This window comes from Drosophila montana, unplaced genomic scaffold, assembly GCF_035044405.1.
Source record: "Drosophila montana isolate Dmon_TW-CO22-7 unplaced genomic scaffold, ASM3504440v1 contig_3266_1, whole genome shotgun sequence".
Lineage (NCBI taxonomy): Eukaryota > Metazoa > Arthropoda > Insecta > Diptera > Drosophilidae > Drosophila > Drosophila montana.
The window spans coordinates 288,937-310,601 of NW_026998148.1; the positions used below are offsets into that span (position 1 = coordinate 288,937).

The 21,665-nt window shown below is 43.5% G+C and overlaps 2 protein-coding genes across 4 annotated transcripts; both read left to right on the forward strand.

Annotated features, from left to right (window-relative positions):
- The first annotated feature begins 660 nt into the window (after window positions 1-660).
- Window positions 661-6,667, forward strand: bdl (borderless). 2 transcript variants are annotated; one of them, XM_064690491.1, is made up of 6 exons: window positions 661-830; window positions 4,109-4,616; window positions 4,679-5,088; window positions 5,283-5,511; window positions 5,565-5,774; window positions 5,834-6,667. In XM_064690491.1, exons 1-6 carry the CDS (start codon window positions 684-686, stop codon window positions 6,403-6,405), a joined length of 2,076 nt encoding a protein of 691 aa, XP_064546561.1. In that variant the 5' UTR covers window positions 661-683; the 3' UTR covers window positions 6,406-6,667. The 2 variants fall into 2 exon arrangements, with proteins under 2 accessions (XP_064546561.1, XP_064546562.1); XM_064690492.1 differs by having other exon boundaries at window positions 5,568-5,774.
- A 2,548-nt stretch (window positions 6,668-9,215) lies between these two features.
- Atet (ABC transporter expressed in trachea) lies at window positions 9,216-21,305 on the forward strand. 2 transcript variants are annotated; one of them, XM_064690466.1, is made up of 7 exons: window positions 9,216-9,517; window positions 10,850-11,449; window positions 17,520-17,840; window positions 17,900-19,206; window positions 19,269-19,369; window positions 19,427-19,715; window positions 19,776-21,305. In XM_064690466.1, exons 2-7 carry the CDS (start codon window positions 11,151-11,153, stop codon window positions 19,985-19,987), a joined length of 2,529 nt encoding a protein of 842 aa, XP_064546536.1. In that variant the 5' UTR covers window positions 9,216-9,517; window positions 10,850-11,150; the 3' UTR covers window positions 19,988-21,305. The 2 variants fall into 2 exon arrangements, with proteins under 2 accessions (XP_064546536.1, XP_064546537.1); XM_064690467.1 differs by lacking the exons at window positions 9,216-9,517; window positions 10,850-11,449 and adding an exon at window positions 17,062-17,449.
- The last annotated feature ends 360 nt before the right edge of the window (window positions 21,306-21,665 follow it).

Here is a 21,665-nt window from a genome sequence, read left to right on the forward strand (position 1 = left end):
TATTGCGCTCTTTGGAGTGCAGACCCAATTAATTAAGTGAATAAACGCCGATGAAAGTGAATTGTGAGCAAATTGTAATTAGAAGAGGCGTACGTCGTGGGCGTCATGTCAAATGTCGAATGTCAAATGTCAAAGCCTCTCGTCTCGTCTGACATGTGAAAGTGGAGTGCGCGAATGCTCGCTCTATTGAGCATCAAGTGTATTTATATACATACTCGTGTGTGCACTAAATACTCGTGCTCGTTGACAGAATCATCGTCGAGCAGAATGTTCTGCCTTTTGATCGCATGTTGTTTATTTTTTCCAGTTTCAGTCGAGCTTCTCCAGTCGCTGTGTGCAGTTCACCCCCGTTGCCCGATTCCGACTTATAAATTGTACAGCGCGCGCGGATCGCATTACGAGCATAACGTATTATACTTTTTGTCCAAGTAAAGAAAAGCAACGAGACTCAATTGACCTGATTTTGGCTACGCTCAGAAAATGCGAAAGTGCCCTATGCCTCCAATAGTTGGACCTGCGTGTCCTCCGTGCGTGCAATAAGTGCAAGTGCAAATTGAATGCCCAGCAAAATGGCCAAGGAACGTCAAGGATTGCTCCTGCCGAGCCAGGAGAAGGTGGAGCAGCATGCTGGCAATCTCATGGACCGGGGAAACTTGCTGCTGCTGCTGCTGCTGGCGCTCTTAATGAACATATCCTGTGTGGCATGCGCGCGCGATCATCGCAAGCAAACAAATCTGGAGGCCAAAGTTGGCTCGCATGTCGTTTTCAATTGCTATATAGATTTCCCATACGATTCCCCCATACCCTACGTCGTCCACTGGAGCAAAGATGTAAGTCAAGTCGAAGATGCAACGCAAGTGAATATTGCGCATACGACGCGTTGGCCAGCCTCAATTGCCTACATGCACATAAACTCATAACATCCCAATTTTTCTGACACACGCCAGTCCACACGCACTTTAAAATTGTCGAAGCTATTAATTATTAATCCCATGCGATTCCCCCATATAAGTCAGAAGTATTGAGCACAGGTGAATATTGCGCATGCGACGCGTTGGCCAGCCTCAATTGCCTAGACACACATATCTCTTAGCATCACAATTTTTGCGACACACGCCAGTCCGCACGCACTTCAAAATGAAATTGTCGAAATTATAAATTTATCATGTACACAAAGTACTTGTGGGTGGCCGAGCCGCGTGGGATGTAATTCGCTTGGTTAGCCTTAATTGCAGCAGCTGGCCGGAGAGGGGCACAGTGGAGCACAGGGGAGCCACGCGGAAGCTGCATTGCCACAGCGAAAAAACAGATGGGCTCCCACATTCATTAAAAGGAACTTTATGGCTGGGATCGCAGAAGGGGCAGCCATGTCAGTCGAGGACGCCAGGACGTCCTGTTAAATTTGATTTAACGCGCTGCGCTGATTTCTGTGTTAAATCGCCTTCCATTGCCATTCCTCAAAAGTGTGAATGTGTGAAGTGTGACATCAAAAGAGGGGCAAACAGAAAATGGCATCGGAAAAGTGTTGAAATAAATTTCAATTGCATTCAATCGAATTGAATGCTTGGCATTTGTTGACAACTCTGAGTAATGCAATTAAATTCAATTGCGAATTATTTGCAGCAACGCAACGCAACGCCACGCCACGCCACGCCCACCGCCCAACGCCACGCCCAACGCCTACTGTCCCATACGGCGCACGTTTGTATTTAAATCAAGTAAATTACTATTCATCGCACACGCACCCCCTCCTCCCCCTCCCCCCCACCCAGCACTATCCCCCCAAAAAACACATTCATGAGCGCTTTGGGATTCAGCTGGGATGGGGTCGACCGTCTGCCATCATCTGTCCGTCTGTCTGTCCGTCTGTCTGTCTGTCTGTCTGTCTGACTGCCGTCGCGTAAATGTTTTTAACTATTTGGTTGCTTGCTTAATTTGCTGGCACTTTTCACACACACACACACGCACAGTTGAGTCTGGCTTTGTTTTTTCTCTCTTTTATTGTATTGTATTAATGCATAAAATTCCACTCGGTCAACGGGTCATGATGTCATTTTGATAGATTCACTTTAATTGCGCTCAAGTTTACCAAAAATATCAGTTGAACTACGAATTCAGGGCAAGCTATTTTTAGAGGGAAAGAAATTATCTCAATGTAAAAGATATTAGCATAATTAAGGGACTTTTGGGATGTCTAAGATCTACAAATAAGATCTGATGGGATGCAAATGCGTTGTGGCCAGCTAGAATCTCGGATGGGTACATTAAATTAAATAGATACACAGAAATTATCTCAATGTAACTTCTATATATATATAATTGATGAACCCGTGGCTATCTAAGATCTGGTTATGCTAGTTTCTTTTTTGGCAACCTGTACACCCAATCCCAACCGGATATATCCAGATGGATATATTAATTCATATATAAAATGTAGCACAATTAATGCACTTTTCGCTCTCTAAGATTTACATATCAGATCTGATGGGATGCAGTTTTTGGCAACCTTCCGCCCCGTGTTTGGCCTCAAAATTGAGCGAAAAAAAAACAAAAAAAAACAACAAAAATATTTATGCAAATGCTCGTGTGTTGCGCGCAATCAAAAACTACTCTTCATGGCCATTGCGAATTTTCGCGCACGTAGGCGAGCGGTAAAAAAATTACCGGATAAATCAAGTTACGTTCTGTAATTTGTTAGATAATGTTGATAAATCGTACTCGGCGTACGGTTGACACACAGTTGGGTGTACTTGGATCCCTCTCCCGGGCTCTGTCCGCCGTGTAGCTTTAAGTAGACAAAAATGATGCAACGCGTCGCCCAGCGCTAAATATTTCTCACAGTCCAAATCCGGGCGGCTGGGCGGGACGTGGGCCGGATTCCTCGACGATTTCAATTGCATACCTTTTCTCGACAAGTAATGTCAATAGATCAAGCCGCAACTTGTGGCACACAATTAAAGCTATCCAATTGCATCGGGCTGACACTTTCTGCGGTCGTCAGCGTCAGCGTCAGCTATCAATAACCAAAAAGCGACGGGCAACCAAATCCCCAGCATGTGGTTTATTAGTGGGGCCTATCAACTAACTGGCTAACTGCCTGTCAATACGCCAATACAGTATCAATACAGTTTTCCAGCATTTGCGAAAAAATTGTAATTTTGCTTTGGTTTTTGCGTGTGTTTGCGCAACGCCTGTGCAAACAAATGTTGCTTTACGCTCAACCAATTCATTTCGTTAGCGCATTGTCACAAAATAAGTATATTAAAATAATTTTAGATATATACAAATATTGACAAATCCATTCAACTTTAATTAAAACACAAATTATTTATTGAAGTTGCATTTTTAGAAATCAATTTGTTCAAAACCAATTAAGTAGTTCTAAGTTCGAGTAGGATTTTATGTAAAGTTTTATACAATGGATTTAAAATGAATTAATTTACATAATTTGATACTTGGTTAGCTTTTGTTGTACTTCCAAGTTCCAATAGTATTTTGTGTAGGGTTTCATGGATTTAAGATGAATTTATTTTAATATTTTTTATTTTTCTTTTTTACCTTTTGTTATGTCCAAGTAATAGGAGTTTTCCTTAATGGCATTAGAAATCAGGGCACATTCAAGTCAACATTTTCTCTTTAAATATTTCTCTACTCGGTTAGCTTTTGTTGTACTTGCAAGTTCCAATAGTATTTTATGTAGTGGCTGTTTAGGATTTAAAATTAATTTATTTAAATAATATAATACTTACCCTTTGTTGTGTCCAAGTGATAGGAGTAATCTTAAATGGCAATTTAACTATTAGAAATTAGGGAACATTACAAGCCAACATTTTCTCCATTTGGGCTAAGCTCTTCCCTGGCCATGTCTGGCTCCACAGTCAGAGAGGGGCGCCCCTTGAGGTCAACCCATAAAATTAGAATGATGATGATGGATCAGTAACTGTTACATGGTCTGGGCTGCTGGGGAGATGTGAGAGTGAACTTGGTGCTCGTAGGATTTACTACGTGAATATAGATTGCAATTTTAACATTAATTTAAATCACATTTGAGTTGCCTCAAGTATCCTCCATCCTGTATCTGTATCTGTGTCTGTCTGTGCCGTAATAGAACAAAAAGATCTTCACCTGGTACGAGAACGAGACATCGACAAATGAGCTGTTCATTGGGCGACTGCACCTGGTGAGCCATCCGCACGACCTGGGCAAGGCGTCGGTCAATCTGACTTCGATACGTGAATCGGACCAGGGCTGGTATCACTGTCAGATCATATTCCCGAATCGCGCACCGAGCGTGCGGAATAACGGCACGCGATACCATCTGACTGTGCAGGGGGGATCCCTGATCAAAATCCCGCCCGTCAATCAGACGATAATGGAGGGCCAGACGGCGTTCTTTCACTGCGTCATGAAGTATCCGGACAGCTCGCAGGCGTCGTGGTACAAGGACGGAGTGCTGCTGCAGGAGGTGCAGGATCTGGTGCGACGCTCCTTCACCGGCCCCGACGGCAGCCTGAGCATCGATCCGACCATGATGAGCGACCTGGGCGAATACGAGTGCAAGGTGCGCAACAACGAGGGCGAGCTGCAAACGGCCAAGGCCTTTCTCAACATTCAATGTGCGTAGCCGGCATAAATTGTTAACCCAATTATTAATTAAGTTCCAACTTACTTTGGACAGATAAGGCCAAGGTGATTTATGCACCGCCCGAGGTTTATCTGCCGTTCGGTCAGCCCGCCGTGCTCGACTGCCATTTCCGGGCGAATCCGCCGCTGAAGAATTTGCGCTGGGAGAAGGACGGCCTGCTGTTCGACTCGTACAATGTGCCCGGCGTCTTCTACAAGATGAACGGCAGCCTGTTCTTCTCCAAGGTGAACGAGAACTATGCCGGCAGCTACACCTGCACGCCGTACAACGACCTCGGCACGGACGGACCCTCGCCCATCATTAGCGTAATTGTGCTCCGTCCACCCATTTTCAGCGTTAGCCCAAAGGCAATTTACATACAGAAACTGGGCGAGACGGCCGAGCTGCCATGCGAAGCCATCGACCGGGACGGAAACAATCGCCCAACCATTGTCTGGAGCCGGGTGAGTTCCAATTGCCACGCCTCCTCTCTCGCTGCCCCTCTGCTCTCCCAGTTATGCTTGATTGCATTTTGAAATATGCATGGGATGTCGTGGAAAGCTGCACATGCTCCACGCATGGGTGTGGGCCCCCTCCCCTCCACCCCCCTCCACCCACGACTCTGATTATGATTCTGATTTAACTGATTTACACACAGAAAGATGGCCAGGCCCTGCCAGTGGAGCGGCACAGCTTCAGCGGCGGCAACTTGACCATCACGAACCTGGTCGAAACGGACCGCGGCATGTACGAGTGCTCGGCGACAAATGAAGCCGCAACAATCACAGCCGAGGCGGAATTAATGATTGAGAATATTGCGCCACGACCACCATTCAATCTGACCGCGAACAGCACGGAGACATGCATAACGATACGCTGGCAGCCAGGTGAGTCGGATCTGGCTGGAGGATTGACTAATCTTTGACTAATCCCCTGCCAGCAGGCTACCTGCGACCCAATCTGGAGTACACCGTCTGGTATCGTCTGAGCGATGCGCCGGAATGGAGGACGCTGCGCGTGCTGGACAAGACCGTGATGGAAGCCACCGTGCAGCATTTGCTGCCTGGACGGGAGTACGAGTTCATGGTGCTCAGCCAGGATAAGTATGGCGACGGCATGTTCAGCAAACAGTTCCGCTTCCAGACGCAAGGTGAGCGCAAGCTGAGTAAAGCCTTGAAGCCAACTAATCCTAATCCCCATCCTCTCCAGCATCGGCCTTGCGCGGCGAGGACTTCGATGCAGAGCATCTGCAGCACCAGCAGAGTCAGCCGTCTGTCGGCGGCGGCGGCCTGGGTGCTCCGTGGAATCTGAGCGTGATCAACACGCCGCAGGGCTGGCTGCTGCACTGGGAGCATCCCACCCAAGGCCTGGAGACGCTGCGCCTGTACACGGTCCGCTGGTGGAAGGAGCCGGATCACTTTCTCATCGGCACCGCCGAAACCTTTGACAACTTCTATCAGCTGCGCCACCTCAAGGAAGACGTCACCTTCAAGATTCAGGTCGTGGCCGTCGGAGCAGACGCCCGCCAGGTGGCCAGCCCGGAGCTCGTGCTCGAGGTGCCTTCCCAGCGCAAGGTGCGGGCCCTAATCATTGGCAGCTCTGTGGGCATTATATTTTTACTCTGTGCACTGTGCGCTTTTTTATACGTGAAACGTAGTTGCCTCCGGCATTTGTTTAGCCGGGGCAACGAGGGCGCCAGCGGGGACGAGGACACAGCGGAGAGCGGGGATTGTGATAGCGACCAGGAGCGGGATAGCAATAAGATTCGCGCAGCCTCCTGAGAAATGCAGATCACGTGGCGGTTCGAGGAGATCAGCGAAAGGTCAAAGGAGCAAAGTTCGAGAGTGTGTGTTGTGTTTGTGCCAGGATGAAAATAATAATACAATAATTTTAGATTTACATTTTTGCCGAAAATCAATACTCAGTACCGTCTAATACTGATTTATAATTTATTTCTAGCTTCTAATTGTACAAAAAACCATTTTACTAATTTCCTTATGTAAAGGTCAACTAATGAGAATCAAATATTAAACTCGACAGATATTTTAATTTGCTTTTGAATTGCCCGCCTTATGGGCAGCACTTTTCAAATGTTGAGCTCCAGCAACAGTTGTGTTTTCTCTTTCCCACACATTACGCTTAAGAGCAAGCAATTTGTTCAAATTTCAGTAAGTGGGAAAGAGATAAACAGACAGTGCGAAAGCCAAGCAATAACAAAGCTTTTAATAAAAGCTTTGACCGTTTAATTTAAATGGCATTTTTAATGTGTTTATAGTTTTCCTACTTATATTTGTTTCGACAAAATGTAACTTCCGTTCCTTACTTTTTAGGTATATGTTGCAATTAAGCATTGTTAATGGAGCCCAATACGAGTTATCGCAGTGAGTAATTATCGTTTCTTCTAATATATATATTATATTATATAATATATAATATACAATATTTAATATATAATAATATATAATATAAATAATAATTACATTAAGCTGAAATTTATAAGATGCAAATTATTAGCTTGTATAGCCTACAGTAGTCTGCATTGAGTAATAATATCTTTTATTACTCAATGAGTAATAAGTATATCTATTATTACTCAATGAGTAGCCTGCGCAAGTTGACACCTGACTTCGGTTACTTTTACAACTCATTTACAAAATTTGATAGTTTTGAAAACGTGCGAAATAATCTGTGTTTGAAAAAGATGAAGAAAACGAGCAGTTAAAGCAATGAACGTGTTATCCATAAACAATTTTCTATTAATTGCTGCCATAAAGATAGTCGTTTTCAGATCACGACATAACGGCGCAAGAAAAAACACCTGATTGCACCGGAAAGCGGCAAGGCAACCAACTCGGCTTAATTGCTGCATCGACCAAATGCAATGCACTCAAAACTATTTGGCTTCATCCACAGCGACACGCCGACAGGTTCAATTGATTTAACCCAGACCGCCAAATGTTGTGCACTCGCATTTCTTTGATGCAGTTATTCTTCGTGAGAAAAGGGCACCCCTGACCCACATTGTCGCGCAACAAAGGGGGGAGTTGATATCACGATATCCAATTTCATTCGGTTCCAATCACGATCATGACTAACGGCATCCATTCGAGACTGGAGCCCTCTCCGTTGCAGAGGCAAATGGTACGCAACAGCTAAAACAATTCGCAGCTGATAAGAGCCCGAGCTAAACTGCGTCTACTTTTTAATGGATTTAATGTACATATGTACATACATGTTATGTGTTTACATATGTACATTAATGTGCCTTTAAAATGGGGTCAATGTTAAAAGTATCGTGTGCCCTCTCTCCCTGGATGCCAATTTGTGAAGTATTTATACATGTACATTTACACACACACACGCACACATACATACACATGTCTGTACACATTGTGTAAGTTGAACTTAGTTAATTCCGCACTTTGGCCGTTAGGGTTGAGAGTTTGAATGAAATGTGCATGTGATCGTGTGAGTGTGAGTGTGAGTGTATTCATTCGTATTGCTCATTGGCCGCAAATCGCAATTGTTTTTGTTTTGGTTTAAAATAATGTTGTTCGACGTTTGCTTTGTTTGCAATCCGAATCAACCAGAAAGCTCTCAGTTCAAAGTTCAATATGAAATGCCAGCAATCAAAGTGCTATAGAACATAACAGTTAATTGTAATGTCGTGTTTTTGAAGTACACTTATCCACAAATTGTTAGTCATTCATTTAAAGAAGCAATTGCAAATGCGGCTGGCACAGACCGCAAAGACAACGACCATCAGCGCAGACAAAGAAGAAACCAGTTTGAGTGCAGCTGTACTCAAATCAAGTGCAGTGCGACTGCATTGAACTGGGCGGGGGCTGGGGCTGGGGCTATGCTGGGCTAGGTATGGCCTGCGTTTACTTTGTGTTTACGATCAGCTGTTTACAGTCAGCTGAAACACACTCAACAGAAGCAACGCAGCAGCAGCACACACACACACGGAATGACGCATGCGCAGACTGCAGCATGCCACATACACGCACTAACATATAGGGACAGAGGCCGTAATAGTGTGGCAGCATTGGGAGACACCCAACAAACAAAGCAAATAAGACTACGCGGCAGCAGCTGAGGCACAATGGGGCAAGAGCAGCTTCTGCCCGCTCTCTCTCGCTCGCTCTCCCTCTCGGGCTACACGCCGTTGCCGAAATAAACGTGTCGTCTTTTCGTTGTACTTGCTCCCCCACACACGCGAGCACACGGGCACACAGGCACACACTTGACGAGAGATTGTGTGAGAGCGGGGCGAGCGGAAGGGAGAGATAGAAAAAGAGAGACGTCGCGTAGCTTAGCAGCAGGCTGCCAGCAGCATTAGCCGCGCTCACAGTTTCAGTTCTTGTTCGTTCGTGCTGCACTCAAGTTGTCTGCCTTCTTTGGAGAAGCTCGTCGCGCGATCCGCCAAAGGAAACACGTTTATTGTCTTGTTCGGCCAGCTGCTGCTGCTGCTGCTGTGCTGTGGTCTTTTAAATTTGCCAAGAAACCAACAACAGTCACCGGTTCTCGGCCCAATAGGAGTAACTGATGTGCTATGCTCCGGTAGTTCCTTCCCCACAACAGTTCGCTGTCCGCCGTTCGCATCGCAGTTTAATTCCTCGCACAATAATATTAAACAATTACGTATTCAAAAAGTGAGAGAGCAATAGGAATAGCAACAAAAGCTTTGTGTTGATGAAACAACTGCCGAATTTATGTGAAATATTTGACGATAAAACGGGCCTAAAATAAAGCAACGGTAACGAGCATCTCTAGCACACAGCCCCAACTGTATCTGTATCTGTTGAGAGTGGCGAAAAACATAGAAAAGAAAAACGGAAAAAACAAGTTTTATGCGCTGGCAATTCTTGGAATTCATTTATTGTGATTAAGGTGAGCTACAGCCAGAATCTAAAATTTATATCATAGTACACTAGAAAGATACATGAAAATATAATATAGTTGCGCCGTTTAGTGGCATGTTATTCCGCTGCGTGGTGGTGGTGGTTCCAACCCCTACCCTCCCCTCCCCTCCCCCAGCCACGCAACTACAAATTGCAGTAAACCAACCAAAAACAGTTGTTTATTTTAAGCTACCCACCCCTAAACCCCAATCCGGAATATTGTGTAAAGATTAACAGTTTTGTTTGCTTCAGCCACAAATATTTCAATTCCGCTGCCATAGAAACAGCTTGAAATAAAAGAAAAAATGCATATGTATCTTTAAATGTATCTTTCCTGCTTTTGTATCTATTGAGCGCGCGTGCGTTCTGTTTGGCTCTTTTCCCTGTTGTGGCTCTCGCGGTGTCGCTCTCAGCTCTATGCTGCTGAGCGGAATTGGCAAAGCATTTTTATTTTTATTTAATTGTTTACGGTCGCAATTTGTTTATGAAAATTATTCCAAATGTGAATCTGCGTGCAAATTTTCGTGCCGTTATGATTGAAAGTCGTCTGTCTGGCTTTATCAACTTGCCTGCAGTTAATAAAGTTGTCAGAGCTCGCCCCGCACCTCTGTTCGTGCCACTAACCCACTTTGAAAGAGCTTAAGGTAGGGCCATACGCCCACGTTCAAATTGTCCTACTTACGGCTCCTGTGTAGAATTCGGATTTAACAGGCAGAAAAGTCCACTTGGCATGATGATTAGCCAGAAATATATCTGTTGCCGTTGGCTGATAAATCAGACGACCGACAACCAGGCAAAGGCTATATAACATAACTATATAAAACACTTGGGCAGTCGCCGGTTTATAGACTATTACATATCTGCGATTAGCAGGAAAAGAAGGCATTCAATAGCCCCGCTTATCACAATCATCCCTAATCGCACAGTCAAACAAATCTGTAATAAACTTGTATGTGTAGGCACTTTGTACACTATATTTTATAATCTATACCTTTCGCTGAATAGCGAAACGGTTCCACACTGTTGCAATCTTATCGCCCGGCCACCTGCCAAAGCATCCGACGGGTGCAGCTAAACCCAGAAGCTCCTGTTCATTGACACGCGCCACGAAAAGCGCCGGAAAATTGCATTTAAAGCCTATTGAAGTTTCGGACAAAGATCAAAACGACACCAAAGAGAAATTGTATTTTAAAATGTGCCTTATTTAGTTGATCTTCTGATTTATTTATACAAAAAGTCTAGGAATTAATAAGATATATCCAGCAGAAGCAGATGTTCTCATTAACATACTCTCCATCTATTTTGCTTGTATCTTTAACAGCTGCTTGGCATCTTCTCAGCAGAAGGAATCGAGAAAACTGAATTATTTATAAACTTCCAACTATAAAACAACAGATATGCCAAATAAATTGTGAGACTCAACAATGAATAATTCAACGTTAAATCTACGAGCAATAAACGCAGAATATATCCTGTAAAAATAGGAAAAAAACACATTATTAATTTGATAAAAAATTAATAATAATAATAATAAGTAGCTAAATGGTGACTGACACAACCTGATGCCAATCGCAACTTTATGAAATTTACAATTTAGTCAGATACTCATTAACGTCTAGGAAATGGATGAGTTGCATGCCTCAAATGTTCCACTCGTGGACAAAGAAAACGGCAGCTGCGCCGTCATACTGCCCGCCCAGACAATGTTAACATCGACGTCAACGTCGACGACACCTCTCAATGCCGTGCACTACAAAAGCAGCACAACAACAACAACAACGGCGGAAGGAGGAGCAGTTGCTGCGCCCCCAATCTGCCAGCAAGGATCAGGCGCTGAGCCTGTGGCCCCCCCATTGAATCAGCTGCAGGCGCTGCCCCTGCAGAAGACCAACGACTTGAAGCAATGCAATGCCGTCTATGGGTGAGTAGCATGGGGCAGATATTTCATCACCTAAATTCTGAGCAGGGCTGAAAACTAATGAGATTAGCGTAGATTATAATTGTGGTGGGGGGTACGGGATACCTTCGTGAAAAGGAGCTTCGTTTTGAATGACCCAAATAGGCTGGCATAATCAGGGCGTGTTTGGGCCTTTCGAGGGAGCGGGCTGCTCATTAAGTCATAGTCTTCCGCAAACTATGAGGCCACTCGGCCAAATCACGTTAGGTCACTTGAGCGTTGGCTTTGTCCAGTTGCTCAATGAATCAAAAGGCTGTCGAGCTAAGTTTGTATCCAGGTCTTGCTGCCAGCAGACGCATTAATATTAGAACATTCGACGGAACCGATATCTTCTTCCTTCTACGATGCGACGCACCTTCCACGTAAATTGTTAGCAGCTGTGAAAAATCGATAGACAATATGTAATATAGTACAAAATATAGTATGTACACATACATAAATGTGCGAGTTGTTTCCAGTCATTCTTGGCTCGAGCTCATTTCTAAGGAGCAGCACAAATCGCGTGCCGACCTGCAAAATGTTCAAGTACCGTCTACTGACAGCTCATTTAACTTATTCGCAGCTGAATAACATTCACCTTAAACGAACTATAAAATAAAAGCATATTCTTTAAAGAAACGGATAAACAACCATAACGTTCAGAACGAATTTAACTATTATTTATAACTTCCCTTCCACTAAAACTATTGCTAGTCGTGGATACTTTCATATAGAAGCGGACTAAATTTGAACTCTTGCATAAAATGGCATCTACCAAATTTATACATATACATCCAAAAGTTGGGGAGTCTTTCAAGAGCCTCTTTTTTTTGACTAACCAATTTTAGAAATAGAATATGAATTGATTTTGTTTTGCTTTAGCTTTTTAATAACTGGAGTAAGGCCTGCTTCTTACACACGTATAATTTAATATGTTCTTAAGGTGTGCTTTGAAAACAAATTTAAGGCCGATGAACGAATCTTTAAACTGCGCCCTTATAACCTTTCACCGCATTTATCATTCATTATGGGCAGATTTTCTGAAAAGTGTGAGGCATCCCTACAATTTTCCACAGTTGCGGGTGGAATTTTCAGAATTGCTGAAGCACGAATCTGTATGTTAGCATCGTATTAGTATGTTACTAGATTAGTTATTAGTTATTCGTGTACAAAATCCTCGAATCGCATTTTCCACAGAGGAAGCATGGATTCTGGGAACAAATAATTTTTCATACAGTTGTTTGGAAATGAATTTGGACTTAAAAGGTCACCTACGGGCGTAATTTCCCAAAGCCCCATCTTCGCATTTGATGGGCCAGTCAGTCATGTATATAGATAAATGAGCTGGATTGTTGAGTCCAGTAATTGGTCAACAAATGGTTGTCTTGTCACTTTTCGCACCTGTAACATATGTGTTTCTTATGCCGATGTCGCCCAACGAGCGCAACTGTCACTTAAATGGGTTTTAAGTAGCTGATAGCAATAGGTGAAAAAAAAGAATAAGAGGTGTTAAATAACTTTTGTTCAGTAGCCAGCTGTTTTGGCCTTGAACAACAGTCCGGGCTACCCATGATTAAAATTTAAAATAGAACATGCACACGCCCACGTGCAAATAACGCCCACCAATCGCCCACAATGAATGTAATTAAAAAAGCCCTTTCTGGCAGGTCCTGCGGGTAGCTGCATAGCTGCACTTTTCCGTATTTTCAAGCAGAAGCCGGCCAGACAAAAGTTGGAATTCATAAAAAACGTTTAAAATTCTCGACACATCCTTTTCCCCCCCAAGTACTTGTATCTGCTCGTTCATATTGTTGGCAGTGCTACAGACAAAAGGGCACACACACACACACACACACACACAGATACACACATACATGAGACACATTCATGGAGTGTGGGCAACGTATATGTATGTATACGTAACGGTGAACAGCCAAGAGGGCCAGCCATTGTCAGGAGCAATAGCAAAGCGAAGCGGAAGAAAAAGCACAGGACCTCACACGCCATAACGACGCAAGAATACTCTACCTCAAAATGACAACATCAATTTTTTGATTCAACTGCCACGACAAGCACTGTCGAACAATAAGCATACTCTCTTGCGGAGGAAAGGGTATATAAATAGTTGGCCAAGCATTATCGCTACTATGGCCAAGTCGCAGCCGACGACGGCGCCGCGTGCTTGGAAAAATCGAACAAGCCGCCAAGTTGTCCAAACTTTGCCGTAGTCAGCTCAACCGAGTTGAGTTGAGTTCAGTTCAGTTCGTTTCGGGTCGCTGCAGTCGTCGCCTTACGGCGGCTTTTTCAGTGTTTATTTATTGAGCGTTGCAATTTGGGCTTTAATTATTTGTGTGCATATATACATATTTCAAAATGTTCCCACAATAAAATGTGCCAGCAAAACGATGTCGTGGCTCGTCGGCTCTAGAAATCGGGCAACATACGGGAGGTGAAAATTGCGCGACGTGTGCGAGGATTATGCAACTGAGTTCAAACGGAATATATTACGTGGGACATAAAGTAATAAACAAAAAAATACTGACAGACAGCTGGGCTCCGCACTTGTCAGTTTGTAAACCCTCCGAGGCGTTCCTTACCCAGCGATAAGACGGGCAGAGAAGTTGGCATGGGCGTACACTTCAGACATATTGACCTTTCCCACACATCGAGGTCATCGAGAACGAGCCAATCCATTTCTGAAACATCTGCTCCTTAAAGACTGACCGTCAAGAGTTTATTTGATTCTCCTAGAACTTGTTAACATTAAATATAGCTTGCAGGATATTCACCTGGCCGAGCGACATCTCTAAGCTTTATTGATATACATAGGTCTATCGGAAAAATGTTATCATTCACTGAACTCAACGCACTTATCGGTCACTTTTGTTTTGGGTACTTGCAAAGTTTCAACTGAGTTAAGAGCCGACCCGCGTACAAACAGTCCCCAGTTATGCCTTGATATATGAACCCACAAAGTACAACGAACGAGCTTATATTTAAATAAGGAAACAGCTCAGTTACTCAGCTATGGCTGCTATTAAATGCCTAAACGCTTAATTGCCTCAAAACGTGGATGATCTAATGCGTCGTGCCATCTGATATTTCCGGTTAACTTTTATCGGTGCAAAACAACAGAGTAACAAATCTAACCCGGCGCATTTATAGCCTGGGCAAAGCTCAATTGTAACTAGTTTCTATGAGGAACAGTAGCTGCTGAGTTATGGCCTGCTAATCAATCAATATAATTTCAGTTAAATTGCCAGTAATTACAAGACATTATTATTGATAAACAGTTTCTTTTTTTTAAAGTGTTGAGCAATGCTTCGATTTTTTGTTAAAAAATGTTCAAATCACACGCGAAGAAAACAAATAGAGAAACAAGAACTATCATCTGCGTGCCGGATATTTAATACCCTTACAGACCGAAGCTTTTCATAATGCTCGTAATGCTTTGCTCGTATCTAAGAAGGGAAAATAGTTAATGTCGAGTAGGGATAAGATATCTTGAAAAACAAAAAGTTTTTCATACAATAAGTTCATTTTCGTCCGATCGGTTTTATGGCAGTTATTTGATATAAGGTTCCAGTGTACATAAGATAAGGAATATATGTAGGAAGCATAGTTAAACCTTTAAATACCGAGTTTGGTCACGATATCTATATAAACAAAAAAGTGTTTCAAACAACAACTTAATTTGCGACCGATCGTTCATATGGCAGCTATGTATATGATATAGTGGTCCAATGCAAATCATATTTTGCATAAATGTAAGAAGCATAGTAAAACTAATAAATGCCGAGTTTGGTCAAAATATCTTAATAATCAAAAAAGTTTTCAATACAGTAACTTAATTTTCAACCGATCGTTCCTATGAAAGCTATATAATATAGTGTCTCGATGTTGATAGGATTTTGAAAAGAATATATGTATATGCTTATTGGGGTCCTTCAATGCGTTACACATTTCGAGACAAAATTATAATACTTCTGCAAGGGTATAAAAACAATATATCCACTTTCTTGGAATTTATCTGGTTGTACGTGTAAATGTAAGCCAGAAAGTGTTGTTGGTCGGGTTCGTTAACATCGACATGCGCTGCGCTGCACGAAGCCAAAGCATCGTCTCTCGTCTCGCGTCTCTCGGTGCAAGCGAGTACATGCGCACCTAAAATGTACCCAGCCCAGGCCAGTCGCTGGGTGCACGCGCACCGAGAAATTCGCGCGAAACGATTGGCGATTGCGAGAAGGCAATGTGGCTGCTGTCGGAAGTGTGGGGAAGCGGGCAAGTGGGGCGGGCAGCGGCACAAACTCGTATTTATCGTATCTAAAAGCAGCGTAGCCGCAAACTATAAACAAACCGAGTTCTACCAACACAAAAGCAAGTTGATGACGTTGTCGCGATATTTGTTTGTTGTTGTTGTTGTTGCTGTCGTTGTCGTCGCTTTGGATAACAAATGTGCGCCTCAATCGCAGCTGTTGACCATTTGGGCCAACAGCTGATTGGCCCTGTCGCTGGCGACCGACTCACTATTGTTTGTCGGTGGACGGATCTGATATGTACATACATATACATATACCGAAACTGTAGTCAAAAATGTGTGTTGCCTCAAAAGACAGATATCGGAATTTTAATTGATTAACTTCAGGCATCAGCTGTATGCTCTAATGATTCTATAAGAGTTTAAAAGTTGTTCCCTTATTTTTGAGTGCATAGTTTCTCACCAGGCCAACGTGCCTTGTTTGAGTGTACGTGCTCTGTGTGAATCGGCAAAGATAAACAAAGACGGCCACAAAAATACACAACAGTCGACAAATGTACATATGTGTATTTTAGAAATGAACTTTGAATGAACAATGAACAAATGCATTTAGATATCTCCAGGGTTAATTGTTTATTTGTTCTAGCGACAGGTAGATTTCTTTGGCCACAGCTTACATCAATTGTACATCACTACATCATCCATCATCAATTAGCTTCGCTCAACTAGTTGCAGTATTAATTGTTTATTTGTTCTAGCATCAGCTAGCTTTCTAGACCCACAGTTTACATCAATTGTACATCAATTGCACATCACTTGCACATCACTTTATCATCCATCATCAATTAGCTGCGCTCAACTGGTTGCAGAGTTGTACATCGTACATATATCGTTGTACATTGTATATTTGTTCTAGCAGCAGCAGCTAGATTTCAAGACCGACAGTTTACATCAATTGTACATCAGTTCATCAACCATCATCAATTAGCTGCGCTCAACTGGTTGCAATAAGTAGTTTGCACCGAAAACTGTGTTTTTAATTGATATTGGCAGCTTTGGCAAGAATGTCGTGCAGTCAGTCGGCATATTTTTATCAATAGCAGACCAATGAACGAGGGCATCACACGGCATTTATGAATGAAACGCAAATCGAACTTTGCTCTTTACAAGATTTACGAACGATTGCTCGGCAGGGGAACGGGGGGGTTGGGTACGGGCTCTCGGAGCGCAGGCACGAATCTGTACGATTGAATCATGATTACGGTCGACTGACTATTGACTATTGACTATTGACTATTGACTATTGACTATTGGCTATTTGGCCTGTCGACTGGCTGTTGATAAATCGAAAAGCGTAATTCATGATGCCCCGCCAGATGCCAGCTGATAGTGTTGAGTAAAATAAGAAATGAGCCAATAGAAGCGTACAAATCAAAATAAGCAAGCATGCCAAACAGTTTGGAGCTGACATTAATCAACTGCAGCAGCAGCAGCCCGGACAGCAATGCGGCGCAGCAGCCACATCCTGTCCAGCTGGATGGCATTCAGAACACCAGCTTCGAGGCAACATGCAGGCGATCCGCCTACGTGGAGGCCTATGCGGATGTGGCCAAGTGCAGACGTTCGCTGTCCTTTGTCCAGACAAAGCTGACGAAGAACGGGTGTGTCAGCGCGCTGCAGCGGCCCGAAGACGGTGCTCCATGCTGGCAGAAGCCAGTCGTGGTCAAGTAGGCAGCTCTCCTAGTTAATTGCCTGCCGCTTAGCAAGTTATATAACAGTCCCACGACTTCTTTGCAGCTCCCAGAACAACTTATGCAATGGCCGGATCAACACGAACAGCCACAACAACTACGGGCTGGCGCCCAAAATACAAAACAACAGCAACAGCCCGAACGGACAGAAGAAGGGCACCATCTCGCTGTCGCATCTGCCGCAGCGTCCGCCCGTGGACATCGAGTTCTGTGATATCTCCTACTCGGTGGCCGAGGGACATATACGTGGTTTTAAGACCATACTGAAGAGCGTTTCTGGCAAATTTCGCAATGGACAGATAACGGCTATAATGGGACCCTCCGGAGCAGGGAAAAGCACACTGATGAACATCCTGGCTGGATATAAGTATGTTTAATGATTCAGCTCAACTTTAACTTGCGTGTTAATCCTCTTTTTGTTTGCAGAACTTCTCAGCTGAGCGGCTCGGTGCTGATCAACAGCAAGGAGAGAAATCTTCGCCGGTTCCGTAAGCTCTCCTGTTACATTATGCAAGACGATGTCCTGATTGCCAACCTAACCGTGCGCGAGGCCATGATGGTGGCCGCCAATCTAAAGCTTGGCAAGAACATGATCAAGTACGCCAAGTGCGTCGTTGTCGAGGAGATACTCGATACCATTGGTCTAAAGGAATCGGCCGACACGTTTACCTGTAATTTGTCGGGCGGCCAGCGGAAACGTTTGTCCATAGCCCTGGAGCTGGTCAACAATCCGCCGGTCATGTTCTTCGATGAGCCAACCTCCGGCCTGGACAGCTCCACCTGCTTTCAGTTGATTTCACTGCTGAAATCGCTCGCGCGTGGAGGTCGCACCATTGTCTGCACCATCCACCAGCCGTCGGCGCGTCTCTTTGAGAAATTCGATCATCTCTACCTCCTGGCCCAGGGTCAGTGCGTGTACGAAGGTCGCGTGCATGGCCTGGTGCCGTACCTTTCATCCCTCGGCTATGAATGCCCCTCGTACCACAATCCCGCTGACTATGTGCTCGAGGTCGCTTCCGGAGAGTACGGCGAGGCAGTGCCCAAGCTAGTCGAGGCCGTTAAAAGCGGCACGTGCAAGAAGTACATGCACAAGGACTACGGGCTCAATCTAGCCAACGCCAAGGGCATAGCCAACGACATTATCAAGGGCAGTGGCAGCGGTTTGGACAATAGCAACGCCAACACCATGGCCGCATCGACGGCTGTTGCGACGATCCGACTGGAGGACGAGAAGTCGCCAATTACACTAGAACCCATAAGCTATGCGGACGCAGACGAGCTAACGGAGCTGAAACCACCGAAGCTGGAGGCACAGCAGTCGCAGAACTCCGAATGCATGGCCACAACGAACGAGGACAGTTGCAGCTTCAGTTCGTCGAAAGGTGGCCAAAGCCAGAATGCCGTATCTGGCGGCACAAATGCCGTAGTCGGTTGCATGACCTCGTTGCTGGACTCGCACGAAAGTGTCGTCACGCTGCCCAACAAGACGGGCTTCCCCACCAGCGGCTGGACGCAGTTTTGGATACTGTTGAAACGCTCGTTTCGGACAATTATGAGGGATCGAATGCTGACCCATATGCGGCTGGCCTCGCATATAATTGTGGGTGCGATCATTGGGATGATCTACTATGATGTGGGCAACGAGGCCAGCAAGATTATGAGCAATGCGGGCTGCATCTTCTTTGTCTCCCTCTTCACCACGTTTACGGCCATGATGCCCACCATTCTGACATGTAAGGGCTGAAATTTAAAATTTAATTTTACAAATATACAATATGAATATAATCCCACACAGTTCCCACGGAGATGTCCGTTTTTGTGCGGGAGCATCTCAACTATTGGTACTCACTCAAGGCGTTCTACTTTGCCAAGACCATCGCCGACATTCCCTTTCAGGTAATAACTTACTTCGGCATCTTACCTGCAAATATTAATGGACATGTTGCTCTCCAGATCGTCTTCTCCAGCGTTTTTGTACTGGTTGTCTACTATCTGACCTCGCAGCCCATGGAATTGGAACGCATCTCGATGTTTGTGTTCATCTGCGTGCTCAACTCTCTCGTGGCCCAGTCTCTGGGACTGCTCATTGGTGCTGGCATGAATGTCGAGTCGGGTGTTTTTCTTGGACCCGTCACGACGATACCAACTATTCTGTTCTCGGGCTTCTTTGTCAACTTCGATACTATACCGGCCTATTTACAGTGGGTCACATATGTTAGCTACGTGCGTTACGGCTTTGAGGGTAAGTTGCAATCTTAAATATCCTGTAATTGTCCAAGTTATATATTTTCTCGCTTTGTAGGCGCCATGGTCTCCATTTACGGCATGGATCGCGCCAAATTGCATTGCAACGAGATATACTGTCATCATCGCGTTCCCAAGAAGTTCCTCGAGTGGATGTCTATGGAGGATGCACGCTTCTGGGTCGATGCCGTAGCTCTGATAGGAATCTTTTTTGCACTGCGTATTATTGCCTACTTTGTGCTCCGCTGGAAGCTGCATATGATACGCTAAGGAGAAGGACTTTCCTTTCCATCTAATGTAAATAGAGGACGCGCAATTGGAGTTATATTATATTTCAAGTACTGTAGATAGGCGTAGCTTAATGGTGCTTCGAATTTTCGTTTCACGTTTATTTGCTGTAGAATACTTTGTATAACTTGAGGATATTATCATACACGGATTGTAGCTGTTCCAGGTACGAAATATGTAGATTACACTCACTCAAATCGGAATTCCCATAAAGTTGTACATTTATAAATAGGCAAGCCATCCGGATTAGGCACGTTCGACAGCGCCCAATATAGCCCCATAAAGTATAAATCTTGTGACCAAGCATAAGAGTCTGAACTTAAATAGGTTGAAAAAAACAAGTATAAACAAATTTTAGACAAGTCGTCAAGTTTCTATATTGCTGTGTATATTTCGCCTTCCACCTTCTTCTTCTTCTGCTTTACTCAATTATTTTAACCTAATAGAAAAGCCCAACGTTTTATTGATCGTTCCGTCCCTATGTTGAAGGCATTCGTAAATCAAATCCACCTTTTGACAACATTTTAGCTTTTAACTTTAATCCCTTTCACTAAATTGTCTTTAGTCAGAGTTCAAGAAGATGTGCAAACGGATAATATAGAACGTGCTTAGAGCCCAAATAAACATAATATAGTATGAACTTTGTGATACAGAAAAGAACACTGCAATTAAACATCTAAAATCTACAAATATGACGAAAAATCGTAGAAACGGGAACGGAATTCGATTGTGTCCAGGCAAACTGGTGATATGAAGCAATTATTATTATTATCACAATTTTTACGATTAATCTTCAATAAAATCTTTTGTAATTTATAGACGCATGTGTGATCACACATCATCTTTTAAATTAAGTAAATGTTTAGTTTTAACGTGAAATGTCGCCAAAAGAAATGCAATATTAATTTTACATCTAATTTGAGACCCAACCTAACGCTATGGAAGAAAGGCCAGCAATAGCCGATAAAGCCAAAGACGACCTATTCGACCGATAAATTGGGAAAGCGTTTTTGGATTATGTTGCCCCATCATTTATACATAATTTGTGATACATGTAGAAATAAAAAGCAAATTTAAATTAATATTAAACAGCAAGCTGTGGCCACATATTACGCATCCTCTGAGGAGCAAAGTTTATTAATATTGTAATTGTCTATTGGGCAAAACAGTTAAATAACAAATTATGTGTATGTATATTCTTAGTTGTTTAATTGTATAATACGAAAACACACGCATATACAAAACACACAACAATCCAGTAGAATATTTTTAATAAAGAAACCAAAACTATCATAATATATTTCATAATTTGTTATTAGCTTATCTGTATTTGTGTGTTCATTCAGATGTAACAAGGAATATAAGTTTGTAATAGCTTTTAAATTCGCGGCACATTTATTTAGAGTATAAGAGTTATCGCACTCGCTCTAACACTGTTAAACACAGATTACGTCACGCGCAATCGACAATAAGCTAGAGTGAGATACCATATATTGTTGAATTTATAGCTTGCTTGCATTGAGTATAAAATACTAAAGGGGAAAAGCTTGCGTGCATGGTTGTTGTCTCCGCTAAGCGGTATAAAGTGGGCGTTGACTTTAAAACCTTTTTATATTTTGATAAATGTTTCTCTTTAATCTATTCACTATTATTATTATTA